At 42.4% G+C, this 14958-nt stretch overlaps 2 protein-coding genes across 3 annotated transcripts; both read left to right on the forward strand.

Moving 5' to 3' along the window:
* Window positions 1–551: 551 nt before the first annotated feature.
* LOC113032586 (uncharacterized) lies at window positions 552–6355 on the forward strand. Of its 2 annotated transcripts, XM_026185576.2 has the most exons (5): window positions 712–894; window positions 1122–1725; window positions 2349–3316; window positions 3985–4720; window positions 5998–6355. In XM_026185576.2, the coding sequence occupies exons 1-5, from the start codon at window positions 817–819 to the stop codon at window positions 6009–6011; spliced, it is 2400 nt and encodes a 799-aa protein (XP_026041361.2). In that variant the 5' UTR covers window positions 712–816; the 3' UTR covers window positions 6012–6355. The 2 variants fall into 2 exon arrangements, with proteins under 2 accessions (XP_026041362.2, XP_026041361.2); XM_026185577.2 differs by lacking the exon at window positions 712–894 and adding an exon at window positions 552–705 and having other exon boundaries at window positions 3985–6355.
* A 4539-nt stretch (window positions 6356–10894) lies between these two features.
* LOC113031392 (uncharacterized) lies at window positions 10895–14956 on the forward strand. Its single transcript, XM_026183436.2, has 3 exons — window positions 10895–11568; window positions 11730–11967; window positions 12051–14956. The coding sequence occupies exons 1-3, from the start codon at window positions 11542–11544 to the stop codon at window positions 13598–13600; spliced, it is 1815 nt and encodes a 604-aa protein (XP_026039221.2). The 5' UTR covers window positions 10895–11541; the 3' UTR covers window positions 13601–14956.
* Window positions 14957–14958: the final 2 nt, after the last annotated feature.

Below are 14958 nucleotides of genomic sequence, written 5' to 3' on the forward strand. Positions count from 1 at the left end.
TTTACAGAGAATGGTGCACAAAGAGAAATTATCCGGCCATTTATCTGGGTGAAAATGACTTAGTGACGGTAAACAATGGAGGAGAATTACAAGACTGAAATTGATAGGAAGGTAACAGTAACTCAAAAACTGCTGTTGTGCATTCAGAGCATCTCTGAATGCACAACAGCAGAAAGGCACACCTGGTGCCACTTTTCTCAGTCCTGGCTTCTCAAATCTACATTCGAAAGTATTATTGTGTAAGATACTGAACCCTCAGTTTCTCCTGATGCATCAGTGTGTATATGAGACTGTTACAAAGTGCATAGGGGTGAATGAGACTTGTAGTAAAAGGGCTTTGAGTGCTCAGCTGACTAGAAAGGTGCTATGTGAATACCAGTACATTTTCTGCCATAGCTTTCCATTATAACCTACATATAAAAATCTCAGAGAATCCATGCATTTATATGAACGTAACTAATAAGATACAAAACTGACTTTAATACCTATGCATTATAAGACCAGTCTAAATCACATTACATATTATCTTTTTTACAAAATGTATTTAAAAGTTTCTTAAAATATTGCCCTGCTTGCGCACCTGTGCAGCTGTAAGACCGTGTAATACCACTCCGAGCCACCAGGCGTGCTCCAGCGTTTGTGTGAATTTTTTCCCCTGTGTTTTCCTTTTTGTCCTTATTACCTCGATGTTCATCTTCGGTTGAGGTGAGTTTGTAGCTGGCTAATTGGGTTATCGGGCTTATTTTATGTCATGCTGAATAGTGCTTTTGTTTTTATCGTACAAACTAGACGTGTCATATGTTTCGATATGTATAGATGGTTTTTTTTGTAAAGCTAGCATCGAGAGAAAAGGTTGTAAAAACCACGCTTGGCTTCATCTGCTTCTCCTGCCAGGTGAGAAAGGTGACCAGCAGTTCTTTAAGGTGTGGCATGAACGACTTTAAATTAAATGTTGAGAATAAAAAAGGATCCTGAAGCCTTGTAACAGTCGCTCGGCAGATCAGCTGAAGCACATTGTGCTAGTGTTTGTTTATTAGTACACGTGCACTAACTGTGAGACGCGTTAGCGTTTTAAATGTTAGCTGAACACGGACCCCTCTCTCTGTTTCATGTCTCCTCAGCCTCCAGTCATGTCCATTGAATACACCATTGATATCCAGCTGACAGAGTTGGGATTTCCGGACATACTGCAGCCGGAGGAGGCTTTGGTCAGACAAACACCGTGTCGCTCCACATCATCTGATGGCTCCATCTCACCCAGTCACTCTCCCACTTCACTTCCAACCAAACATAAACCGAAACGGCTGCTCAGAGGTGGCAAAGTAGTAGGTGCAGCAGGACAGACCTCAGACACCCAAGAAACCACAGTGGCCTCTGGTCCATCCAAACGGACTGAGATGTTAAACTGTAAACGGCTGAATCCCACAACAAAAAGGCTGCAAGACAAACAAAGTGGCAGCGAGACAGCACTCGCCGAACCGTCAGCACCCACAGTGATGAGTGATCCCATTGCTTTACAAGAAACTACAGACATTCCCCCGGTGATCGCTGAACAGGAAGGAGGGGGTGTTGATGGAGATGGAGGAGGGCAGAGACCTGATGTAGACATGGCTGAGGGTGAATCGGCAGAAGTGCAGGAGGATGACTCGGATGACAGTGAAGTGTCAGAGGTGTATGAGGAGGAAGAGGTTGATGAGGAAGAGGAGGATGAGGAGCTAACTAGTGGTAAGACCATATGTTAATATCACACATGCACCCATGTGCAGGTGAAAGGTTCAACACAAGATAAACAAAAAAACTAAATATCAGATTTTCCTGTAATTAGCACGTAGTTGCTCCTGATACACAAACTAAATGCCGAGTAAAATGGCCTTATTTGCATAGTGGTTTTGAAGTCTGAGCCTGTGATAGTTTCCCTTAGTGTCAACAAATCTCATGAGAACAACAAACAACAACACTGCACTTGGCCTTGCAATTGTTTACTCATTCGCATGAACCTTGGCACTATAGTGCCTAGATGTGTAAAGCGCTTTGGGGTCCTTAGGGACTAGTAAAGCGCTATACAAATACAGGCCATTTAACGTCTCCTAAACAGACACTCTACAATAATACATACAGAGGAAAAAAAGCCCAACAATCACATGTAGTAACAAGTAGTAACTACATGCTGGCTGGGACTGAAATAGGACAAAAAGGCAGGTGTTTCAAATGATGGCTGTCATTTGAAACACTGACATGGAATGTGTTTTTTTCCCCCCTCAGTTTTCTCACTGGACAAGAAAAAAGAAGTGAAAAACAGCAGATGACTTTTTAATTAGCACACTTCCTTCCTTTTTCCCCCCCTCTAGAGTCGAGTCAGTCAGGTGACTACCGGTGCAGCGTGTGTCAACAGCATCTGCCCTCCAAGTTCAAGCTCCACGATCACATGAACCTCCACACAGGAGCACGCCCATACTGCTGTGCAGAGTGTGGGAAGCGCTTCTGCCAGATATACAACTATCGCGTCCACCTGCGCACGCACGCGCAGACCAAAGTGGATCGTCTCCAGTGCCGAGTCTGTTTGATGGGCTTTGCGTCGCAGGAAGATCTGAACGACCACCTGGCAAAAACTCACTTGGAGGACGAGTTCTATGAGTGTGACCTGTGCAAACGCGTGTTCACGTCCCTAAAGGCATGCGAATATCACGTGCAGCTACATAAGTGTATGCTGAATGTCCTGTGCGAAGTGTGTGGCCGCAACTTCTCATCGCCGAAATCCCTGGCACGCCACCGGAGGAAGAAGTGCCACCGTAATTTTAAATGCACAGACTGCACAAAGGTGTTTACCAAGAAGAATGCACTGCTAAAACACAGTTTCTCCCACCTGGGTTTGTTGCCTTACACGTGTATACGGTGTCGCTGCCACTTCCGATTGGCTAAGCTGTACCGCCAGCACAAATGTGAACCTGAACGCATTCACTGCGTGGCGTGTCTGAGGGAGTTTCTCAGTCAGGAGGACTTCCAGCAGCACAAAAAGGACACGGGCTGCTGGGGCAATCAGGAGCCGAGTGAGAAAACGAACGAGATCAGATGTTTGGAGTGCGGACAGAGGTTTGACTCGTCAGAAGAGCTGAAGAAACACGCTGGAGCTCATCAGAGGGTGCTGAAGTGCGCTGAATGCGGGAAGGGGTTCCGGTCGGCCTTGCTGTTGATGTCCCACATGGGCGGCCATGCTGGGCAGTCACCCTGCCTTTGTCAGAGCTGTGGACTGGGCTTTCCCCACCAGCAGAACTATGACAGCCACCTTAAGACGTGTGGACAAACACCTCAGTCTGCGGTGAGTGTGTGAAACTTACAGAGAAGTTTTTACACTGCTGCTGCCTCTTCTGTTAAAGCACGCTAAGAAGATTTTCTATCTTCCAGATTTCAGTTTGGCACAGAAATACTTTAATGAAACAACTTTATTTCAAAATCAAGTTGCACAGATTAACTGAGCTAGTCAGGCCAGAAGAGCGCGTAGAGCCTCCTACAGCTGCTGCTGGTTGCCATGGAGCTATGTGGATGAGAGCAGCCACTTTTCTTTGGCAGTGGATTTTAAGGGTTGTGGAAAACTATTTCCTCCAATTCGCAATTACTGTTTATATCTGTATTCTCAAACATGAGAAACCTGCTTAATCGACTAACCCACAAGTAGCCAGGTGTCTGTGTGTAGGTTTGGCTGTATTTCTTAGCCAGCTTTTTTTGTGTCAGCACAATGATTCTAAACCAGGATCAACTATTGACATATCTGAGTAAATAGGAGTGCACATCGGTCTTATCTTACTTTTGATCTTACTCATTGCAGGATGTTTTTGTGCAACATGAGCAACCTTTATAGCAACCCATCGTTTGTTTTTGTTTTTTTGCTCTGATGTAGCTACAGATATGCTCAGAAACCTGTTTCAAGGAACTATTTTCATATCATAAAGTCACACTGAAATGCTTTTGCTATTTTTCCCCTTCTAGAGTGCCACCAAGAAACGTGTGTCTTTAAAGAGCTCTGCACTGGAGAGAAAAAAGCACAGCACTACACCAGACTCATCAAACACAGCAAACGCAGTCACTTTGCCCGCTGTTGTTTTAAACAACCCTGCTCCACCAGTCGAGGATACTAGCAATCCAGGTCACGTGACTGAGGGTGTGTCTACTGGCACTGGTCCATCGGATGGGTTGTGGAAGCTAACCCTTGATAAACGGCCGCCTGCTGGTGTCAATCTTGTCTTGTTCGTTCCTGTTTGTCCAACACAAGCCAACGGGCTCCCGCTCCCATCTGCAATCACTCAGACACTACCCATCACAGCTATGCAAGCTCTGCCTGAGGGTCCACTCGCAGTTGGTGCTGCTCTTGGAGCGACACTAAGTGCCCCACTGGATCTGTTAACTGGGGTTAAACAGGATCCAGAAGCACCCTTGGATCTGTCTAAGAAGTCTGCAGTGACGTACCTTCCTGTTAAAGGTGAACCAGAAGAATTTGAAATCTCAGGACAGGCTGTAAATGCTGGAAGGCAAGAATTTGGAAACCATCACAGCAAAGTGACAGCTAGAACAACCTCAATAAAGACAGCTCCCACAGGACTCATAGTGGATATAAAGAAAGAGCCTCAGACTTCTGGTTGTGATTTGTGGTCGTCCGAATCAAGCCAACTGACAGACTACAAGCTAGAGAAAGAGATTAAGATTGAAGTTAACATTTCAAGTGCTGGTAAGGAAAAATAAAGTAAAGCAAGGTCGGAAAAGGAGAGAAAGATCACATTCCCTACCCTGTAAAGGAAGCATTTAATATACTGTTAGAATTACATACATTACTGTGTAATTTGTATATTGACCATCATACGGTTTTATGACAAGGCAGCATTTTCCTATAACTATTCCCACTTTTGTCAGCAGGATAGACTATTAGTGTGACTGTGGTTTTTGTTTCAGAAGCTCCATTCAGAAAAACGTAATATTGCTGGCTTCATCGGTTTATTGAAGGGGATTTTTTTATGCCTTTACTTCATTACTGTTACAATGGTGGATGCTCATATTAAACATAGCCAAAGTATGATGTCAGTGAGGGTGTACTCACACTAGACACGGTTGCCTGTGCATGATTGTTCCTGCTCCCCTGCACTCAACTATCTAGACACAAGTATGCATTACTTTGTCTGAGCATCTCAGCTCCTCCCTCTCTCGCACACACCCTGAAAGGCACTCTTGTAAGCTCACGATTTTTTTTTTTTTTACATGTTGTAGCTTAATTGGAAAAGTCGTGTCTCCTAAATGAGTTTTGCCGGAGCCGCTATCACTGAGAAAGCTGAAGTTAGTCAGCAGCAGTTGCTCTACATCAACGTCACAACAGAACCACTTTTGTAACATGTTCCTGGTGCAGCACCCAGCAATCACAAAAGACAAATGAGCTCGACTCTGAGGTTCAACTGCACTCCTGCATGATACAGATCGTCTCATGTGAGTACACCCTGACCAGGGATATCCTTGGTTGGTCATCTCAGGCATACAGCTATATGTATAAGCACACAAGCTCCTCCCACCTGCTGTATAAAACTGTTTGGGGGGTAGGGGTTGCCATTCAGAGGAAATGGAGCGCCATCATTGACAGTATAAGAATATGTCTAGCTTATTTTGAGCTTTGAGCTCATAGGTCACTTTATCATGAATTGGCCTCTACTTTCAGAAATATACAATGAGAGAATCTCGATACGTGTGCAACAGACTGGAGACGGAGGAATATGTCTTTACCCGTTCAGACTCGATGATGGTTGTCTAGTAAGACGATCATCATCGCTTCCACAGAACGGTGACCAGTGTGCTGGTTCAGACCTGAAGCTGACCTGCTCACATGCTGTTCATATTAACAGACAAGGATCCATGTCTGAAAGGGGTCAAAGTGTGACAGTTTTCTTGCATCTGTAATTTAAACAAGACATTCCAAGCTTTTATTTATCGAGGCACTTTTTTCTTCTTTCCTTTTGCATTCAGATATAAGGCTGTAAATTCAGCCTGCTGGAGGAAGAATGAATGGAGATGAATCCTATGCAGTGTGATGCAGAATTTCTATTAGCATTAAAATTTCTGTCATGTTCTTATCGTCTTGGAAAACTGATTCTTTTTGTAAACTGTGTCAAAACTAGAGGGAAACAGGGTTTTTTTTTTTTCTTCTGAAAGCTTGTTTTGTATAGTAACTAGCATTTTAGTGCTATGTTAAATATTTCATTATGAATGGTACTGATTAGTAGAATGAATAGATGTCTTCTTGTGATTAACATTTCATGACTCTAAACAGTCTGCAGGTATATTTTGTTTTTCTAAAGGTTAATAAATGCTTGTTTGGATGCAAGGTGAGTCGCACTGAAACTGTTTTTTTTTTAAAGTTTGCCTATCTACAGTATTGCCTTCTGTTGCAAAAAGTTGGCCTTAAATTCTAAAAACTACCAAATGAAAAAATATATGTGCCAAAATATAGCTCTCGTTAGGGTCATGAGAAGTCTGAAACCATACAGCCACAGAGTCAGACATAGTGAGGTTCATTTCCTGTAACATCTTTGAAAAATGGATATACTGTTTATACCCCTATTTAACTGTCTAAATGAGGTCAAAACGTAGTTATCACGCAACTCTCTCACACTGAACGAGGATAAGTCAGAAGTTATAGTTTGTTTGTTTTTTGTGATCAACATTTTATTGATTTAAAACGGGGTTGGGGGGAGGGGGGGTAGAAGTTATAGTTTTTGATGGTCACGCCCGCTGGAACAACTAACTGATGCCTTAGGCCCCTTTGCTAGCCATCTCTCGCTCACTGTTAGAAACCTTGGTGTTTTCCTGGACAGCTCTTTCAAACTCAAGAAACAGCTCTCCTCTGTGGTAGAAAACAGTTTCTACCAGCTGCGTCAGATATCTATCTTTGAAGGACCTTGAAAAGTTATCACTTCCAAATTAGACTACTGTAATTCCCTCTACTCGGGCCACCCGTCTTCCTCTATTCACCGGCTCCAGTTAGTTCAAAACGCAGCTGCGCGTCTCTTAACTGGTACTAGAAATTATGCCAACATTACACCTGATTTAGCCAACCTATATTGGCTCCCTTTTGAAAATCATATCAATTTCAAAATTGTCTTGCTTACCTTTAAAATTTTAAACAATTTGGCTCCCAGCTATCTATGCGAACTCCTCCATTTGTATATCCCTAATAAGGCACTTAGATCTTCCAATCAAATGCTCCTGACACAACAGAGGTCTCGTCTGAAGTCCAGAGGTGATCGGGCCTTTGCTGTTGTAGCACCTAGACTCTGGAATAACCTCCCTCCTTATATTCATTCCTCTGAGTCCATCCAGTCTGTTAAATTGAGTCTTAAAACGTATTATTTTAGTCTGGCTTTTGATTTAAACTAATGTTATTTCGTGGCTAGTTATGTTTTTTCCCCTATATTGTTCATATTGTTTCCTGCCCTCCTTTTAACTGTTTCTTTTTATTCTGTCTTATGCTATTGCTCTGACCGACTGAAGCACTTTGGTCAACTTTGTTGTATTATTATGTGCTATAGAAATAAATTTTGATTTGATTTGATTTGATATACACAGCAGGTAAAATAACTATCAAACACGTCACCAATTTTCTAAGTAAATGTATTTCTAAAGGTGCTATTGACATGAAATTCCCACCAGATGTTGGTATCAACCCATCCAGTCCACACATGCAAAGATATCAAGCCACAGATGTCCTTGACACAGGGACAAAGTACTGAACACACTTACTGAAATGTAATAATTTGTATAAAAGCCTTTGCTGGTGATGGCAGCTTCACATGCCTCCTATATGGAGAAACTAGTTGGATCAACCTTGGAGCTTCTGTGGGTCCCTTCCATGATCTCTATTTTTAATAGATTTTCACTTGGATTCAGGTCAGGTGATTTAATGGGCCATTCTAGCAGCTTTTCTTTTCTCTTTAACAGACCAAGTTTCCTTGGCTGTGTGTTTGGGATCATTGTCTTGCTGAAATGTCCACCCTTGTTTCATCTTCGTCATCATCATAGATGGCAGGAGTTATATGAAGCATGCCAGTGCCGTAGGGTGATGTTCCCACCTCCAAACTTCCCTGCTGGTATGGTGATTTGGGGGTGATATGCAGTGTCTTTTTGACCTCCAAATATGGCATCCAAAAAGTTTAATTACGTCTAATCTGAGCAGACTATATTCTCCCAGTATTTCGCAGGCTTCTCTAAATGTTTTTCAGCAAACCTTAAACACACTTCAACGTATTTTTTCTTCAGCAGTGGAGTCTTGTGTGGTGAGTGTGCATACAGGCCATGGCAGTTGACTGCAGTACTTATTGTTTTCTTTGAGTTGCCTTCTGATTCCAGGTCTTTCCATAGTTCTCCACAAGTGGTCCCTGGCACTGTTTATTATGTACTTAAATGATATCTGCAGAGTATCGGATATTTTAAAGTTTGTAATATTTGCAGATGACACAAATATACTGTGTTCAGGTGGGGAATTGCCACAGGTTTTGGAAATGATCACACAGGAATTAACGATATTAAAGAAGTGGTTTGATATAAATAAATTATCATTGAATCTCGATAAAACCAAATTTATGTTGTTTGGAAACCAAAAGAAAAACATCGAAGTAGAAATATGTGTTGACAATGTATATTTAGAAAGAGTAAATGAAATAAAATTTCTTGGGGTGATCATTGACCACAAGCTCTGTTGGAAGCCACACATTACTTATGTTCGGGGGAAATTGGCACGGGGCATTGCCGTCCTGGGAAAAGCAAAGCATATGTTGGATCAGAAAGCACTGCACATTTTATACTGTGCTTTACTACTGCCATATATGAGCTACTGTGTAGAGGTCTGGGGAAACACATACAAAAGTAACACACAAACAATAACTATAATACAGAAAAGGGCCATTAGATTAATAAATAATGTAGGGTACAGGGACCATACAAATGCACTCTTTGTCAAAATGCAAGCTATTAAATTCCAAGACTTGGTGAAGCTTAAAACAGCGCAAATAATGTATAAAGTCAGAAATAAATTGCTTCCCAAAGAAATCTGTAAATTGTTCATAGAAAGAGAAGGTGGGTATAACTTAAGAGGGAAATGGAATTTAAAAATACAAAGTGCTAGAACAACTTTAAGAACTATGTCAATCTCAATTGCAGGAGTTAAATTATGGAACAGTCTAACAGAAGAAATAAAAGACAGTCAAAACATAAAACAGTTTAAAGTAAAATATAAAAACCTAATTTTAAATAAGTATAAGAATGAAGAAAACGGGGTTAACCCAGGACGGTAATGTTGCTGGTAATGGTGTTGCGGTTCTTTTTTGGTTGTTTTTTTGTTTTTTTGTTTTGTTTTGGTTTGTTGTTTTTCCATAACTTGTGTATCTGCAAATATACACATTCTGTATTTTTCATATGAAAGAAACTATACTGTGGTGGGGCTTGCTAATTTCTTGTTTTTGATTTATGTATGTTATGTTTTGTTTTACTTCATATGTTTATATGTTTCATATGTTGTTTGTTTAATTTAAGACAAAAAAAAAAATTAAATGAATGAGAGGTAAAACTTGAGGGGGTAGGGACAAATAAGTAAATACTTCAGCCTACTCCTTTTCAAACAAATAATGGAATGATATTTTGTAATGATTGTGAAGGCACATGTTTGAAATGTTTGAAATAAAAATGAACTGAACTGAACTGAACTGAACTTGATTATTCTTTTCACTCCTGCCAGAAATCTTCCCACTTCCAGATTAGAGCTCCAACAGTGCTCAGTGCCATCAGTATATTTTGAAAGAGGAAGGATTTGTGAGAGATCTCATCATGAGATATTTGACAACTTGGTAATGAAACATTTTTATGAGCCATCAGCTGGGAGTGAACCAGCTGGTATTAAAGCCGCAGGGTTGCTTTCTAATTACTCATAGATTGTGCCTACCTTTCTTCGTGCGTTCAGTACTTTTCCCTGCATTATTTCTCATTATTACACATAATTTATGGCCACCTACTGGTAAATTTCTTGGCATGTGTGGACTGGATTGGTTGTTACCGACATCTGGTGAGAATTTCATGTCAATAACAACTTTAAAAATATATTTATTAGGCCACAATTGTGGGTGTAAAAGGCATTATATATTTACCCACAGTCTGTGTGTGTATAGACATAGATTCATCAGATACACTTTGTTAGTCCCAGGTTAGAGCCCCTTTGGTCTTCAGAACAGCTTTAATTTTTCATGGCATAGAAGGTGCTGGAAACATTCCTCCAAGATTTTGGTTCATGTTGACATGATGGCATCACAGTTGCTGCAGATTTGTCTGCTCCACATCCTGTTGCACCCCAACTAAAGGTGCTTTATTGGATTGACATCTAGCAACCGCAGAAGCCACCTGAATACAGTGAAGCCACCTGATTTTCATGTTCAAGAAACCAGTTTCAGATGCTCTGAGCTTTTTTGCAACGTAGTGTACTATACTCCCGGAAACAGCCATTGAAACATGGGTACACTGTGGTCACAAAGGGATGCAGATGGTCAGCAACATTACTCAGGTAGACTGTGGTGTTTAAATCATGCTCTGCCCAAATGTGCCTAAAAAATCTTGATACGAGGTGAGATTTAACAGTGGCCTCAGTTTCCTGTAGTTAGCTGACAGGAGTGACACCTGGTGTGATCTTCTGCTGCTGTAGCCTGTCTGCAGGGAGTAAATCAGGGATTCTCTTCTACATAAATGAGTGCTCACTTCAGTTACTGTTGCCCTCCTTTCAGCTTGAAGCAGCCTGGCTATTCTCCTCTGATCTCTGACCACTCGAGGAACTGATGCTTCCTGGATATTTATTGTTTTTTGGCTGATACTCTTTAAACCCTAGAGATGGTTTTGTGGAAAAATCTCAGTAGATCAGCACTTTATAAAATATTCAGACCAGCCCGCCTGACACCAACAACCGTTCACCAACACCTTTCTTCCCTATTCTGATGCTCAATTTGAACTTCAGCAGGTCCTCTGGATCGCTGGACCATGTCTACACACCTAAATTTACTGAGCAGGTACCGTGTGATTGGCTGATTAGATCTGCATTTCCAGCAGTGGAATAGGTGTAACCTAACAAAACAAAACATGTAGGTAACTACAGCCTAATTGTAACTGTTATGTCAAAAATCACATTTGATATTTGACATAACAGTTGCAGTTTATCAGGATACAATAAGTGCTATAAATTGAATAAAAACAAAAAAAATTAATACAACTTACCAGTAGATATTAAAAAAATAAATAAACGCCCATCTTTTCTGAAAAAGAAGGGGGAAAGAAAAGACTACAACTCCCGTCACGTGATTTAAAAATCCCGGAACTACAATGCCTGGTGACGGGATGTTTTAAGTGGGCTACACGGATGGTCGACAGCCGAGGTGTAAAAGCTGTAACTTTCTTTTATCGTTTCCAGCCGTGCTATCGAAATTTAAAACTTTAAATTCGTTGCTGTGGGTTTTGTGGCGCCAGCGTTATTTTGAATTCATGGACAAAGACAAGTGTAGCGATATTGTAAGTAAGCGAGTCTGTTGTTTGCTTTAGCTAAAACGTCACGTTTTCAGCCTATTTTGAGAGCAGCCAGTAGCTCACACGAGCCAGCTAACTGGACTGTGTGGAGTCTGTTCACTCACCACATGCAGCCTCTGCACTCATGCTTTGTGTACCTTTTGCAGCATGGTCAGTGCTCCTGGATGGAGATGCATCAGTTCCTCGGTGACCTTATCACATCTGGAAACTCCTCAAAAAATCCGCCAGATGTGTTTAATGCAGCATGGGGCGTGGCAGGAGGTGGTGCTGCTGATGGTGCTCTTGCGTTCAAAGCTACATCGCTTGAGCCACTTAGACCTGTTCAGGAAAAGATGGGTGCAGGGGCATCACAGAGGGCGAGAGAGACCAGAGACCGGAGAGAAGGTAGGAGCCGTGTAAATAAACAAGTCCACCCATTTTCTTGTAAATTTTATTTCCCTACTGATGTGGTTCGGTTTGTCCTTCAGCTTTAGATCTGCATCATGCCTGCACCTGCCCTGGCTGCCCTTTCTCCAGTCTCCCTCCTTCATTTGAGACCCTAACATCCAGACAGCCTCTGTCCTTGCCGCCACACTCAGAGACCATATCCCACCCAAAAGATCTCAGTATTGCTGGTCCAGTGAGCCTTAGCATGTGTTTACCAGAGTCCACCTTACCCAGCAGCACGACCACCACTACATCTGAGCTAGAGACGGGCCTGCCCAGCCGATCACAGAACGAGGATGTAGACAGAGGGACTCAGAGCCAGAACCAAAACTCTGATGTGCCTCCTTCAAGAGCGTCTTTGTCCCATCTTTCTATGTTTCCCCACTTGTGTTGTCACCCCGGCCTGCAAACCTGTACCCAGACACTAGGCCGCCAGGAGGGCACAGACTCCCCGTTTTCTCACACCCATGCTCACCATCACTTTCACCACCACCACTGCCCTTTAACGTCCTGTTTACCCTGCCCCCAGCTCGCCCACTCGCACTCTGCTCGGCTCTCTGGCGCGTTTCCATGCTTGTCTTGCCCTCACTCCTTTCATGCCTGTAATCAGGTGTGCCACCGTCAGCACAGGCAAGCACAGCAGCAGGAGGAGAGGGTTAGGACTTCTACAACCTTGCTGTCGTCACTGCATCCCTGCATGCACTGCTCCGCCTCATTTTCTAGACCGTCCCAGCTGCTACAACACCAGCGCTCCGAGCACGCTCACAAACCAGCCGGGTTCATTTGCACAGAGTGCGGCAGGGCCTTCAATTCACACAGCAACCTCCGCATACACCTCAATGTGCACACTGGTGCACGGCCCTACTCATGCTCCGACTGTGGGAAAAGTTTCAGCCAGTCTGGAGCGCTGAAGATCCACAGGCGGATTCACACGGGTGAAAAGCCATATTCATGTGGCTTCTGTGGCAGAGGTTTCCCCCATCTGGCAGGGGTGCGTGCCCACCAGAGGACGCACACAGGAGAGAAGCCCTACCGCTGCAACCAGTGTGGCAAGTGTTTCACCCAGTCCGGAGCGCTAAAGATCCACACTCGCATCCACACTGGAGAGAGACCCTTTATCTGCAGCATCTGTGGCAAGGGCTTTTCCAACCGCTCCGGGATCCGTTTCCACTACCGCACAGTCCACGGGCTGGCTCCTGAGGTCACAGGGGAGACTGGAGGCGTGTACCGAGGACCCACAGGTCGTGCTTGTCAGCCCGGGCGCCCCAGAACGACACCTCCAACCGGCGCTACGTTAAATGCACCCAACAGTCCAGGTATCGACTCACACGCAGTTCTGAATACTCGGGATTCCTCAGATTTAATTGCTTCTCATCCCACCTCTACACCAATCAGTGGGAACGAGGGCAAATCTCAGCCAGAAGGAGCAAGAGAGGGGCTGCCGTATGCATGCGAAGACTGCGGCCTGCGCTTTAAAGACGCACTGTCCAGGAACAGACACCAGTCTCTGGTGCATTACTCCCACGAGGGAAGAGAGGAGGAGGGGCAGAGGGAAGAGTTCAGCACAGATGCTGAAAGTGAAAGAGAGTAAATTACTGCGGCTGGTAGATTATAACAGACTGAACATCTTATGGAATCTGTTCTTTAAGCAAAACTGCTTTCAAATTGGAAATTCAGTAATATTGCACTCCTTTTTAAGTGTTTTTCTGATATTTCACACTAAGATTGTGCTGAAACTCAACGCTAAACCTTTTCTATTTAAACACAACCACAGTTTACTTTTAGAATTCATGTATTTTTTTTTCTACTCTCCATCAGCTTTTCAGTCCTGATGTATGTGAGTGAAGTGTCCTGTATGTACAAATTTACCCCATTTTAGCAGTCCTTTATATATCCAGGTAAAAAAAAAAAAAAAATCTAATTTCCAAGAGAGCCTGATGTCCATCCATCACACACACCAAACCAACTGGTTGCTAACACATCTGTGTAATTGTGCCTTATCCAGCAGTCCCAGTGTTGTATTATGATACCAGAAAGCATGTCACATTAATGTAATTTGATGGGCTTTTAGTAGCATTTTATTATGGGATTGAGGACTGCCACCTGGCTCTTTTTATACAAAATGCCTTGAAATAGGAATGAAATAGGAACAAGTACAATTTTATATGTTAAACATGGATCTGTAGTAAACATCAGTGTCACAGGTTTAATTAAGTTATTTAGTAACTTAATCATTTATAAAACCACATGTCTTCTATACAAAAAAAACAACTTTCCATGGGATATAATATAAAGTAAAAAAAATAATAATACAAGTATACAAATATAACTATTATAATTTTTCACTTAATTCTGTAATTCTGAGAAAGGTGCTATACAGCAGCAAAGGCCTAACAAACAAGGCCAGTAGAGGTGGGTTTTTTGTTTTTTTTAAATGTTAACATTTTGCGATAACTCGGCCTCCAGCAGAGGAACGTACTCTTCCTCTGGAGACTTGTTTAACTAGACAGAGCATTTCTTTCTCCAGGAAAAGTGGCTGAACACAGCTGTTCATCCAAGCAAAGGACAGTCCTTCCTAATTATGTCATCTTACTGCCTTTCGTGCCTCTCAGTTGTACTACAATCCAAGCAGTTATTTTTAGCTGTTGGTATGTTACCGGGTGATAATTACCTGCGCAGACAAATAATTACACAGTCCATTGTTGCTTAACGTCTGAAGCTCGTGGCAGCCACCTAGTGGTTATGTGTAATTATAACAGTACTCTTTGTTACAGGTTACAATTTATAGTGCTTCATAAATGTTTTTGAAATGATACATTGTGAATACAATGCTTTGTAACATATTCATTTTTTGTTTTGCCTTAATTTGTGGAGAAGACTACACATAAATTTCTGTATGTGCTTTTGGAAAGTGCAGTTATGTGATTAAACATTTCATCACACAGTATC

The sequence above is a fragment of the Astatotilapia calliptera genome, chromosome 11 (assembly GCF_964374335.1).
Source record: "Astatotilapia calliptera chromosome 11, fAstCal68.1, whole genome shotgun sequence".
NCBI lineage: Eukaryota > Metazoa > Chordata > Actinopteri > Cichliformes > Cichlidae > Astatotilapia > Astatotilapia calliptera.

What these genes read in the sequence shown, in the direction of transcription:
- LOC113032586 (XM_026185576.2), top strand. Translation starts at nt 817, where the DNA reads ATGGTTTTTTTTGTAAAGCTAGCATCGAGAGAAAAGGTTGTAAAAACC. An exon ending in GGATGAGGAGCTAACTAGTG is followed by an intron (nt 1,726 to 2,348) that starts GTAAGACCATAT and finishes CCCCCCCTCTAG; the next exon opens with AGTCGAGTCAGTCAGGTGAC. An exon ending in GACAAACACCTCAGTCTGCG is followed by an intron (nt 3,317 to 3,984) that starts GTGAGTGTGTGA and finishes TTCCCCTTCTAG; the next exon opens with AGTGCCACCAAGAAACGTGT.
- LOC113031392 (XM_026183436.2), top strand. Translation starts at nt 11,542, where the DNA reads ATGGACAAAGACAAGTGTAGCGATATT. An exon ending in AAGACAAGTGTAGCGATATT is followed by an intron (nt 11,569 to 11,729) that starts GTAAGTAAGCGA and finishes TACCTTTTGCAG; the next exon opens with CATGGTCAGTGCTCCTGGAT. An exon ending in GACCAGAGACCGGAGAGAAG is followed by an intron (nt 11,968 to 12,050) that starts GTAGGAGCCGTG and finishes TTTGTCCTTCAG; the next exon opens with CTTTAGATCTGCATCATGCC.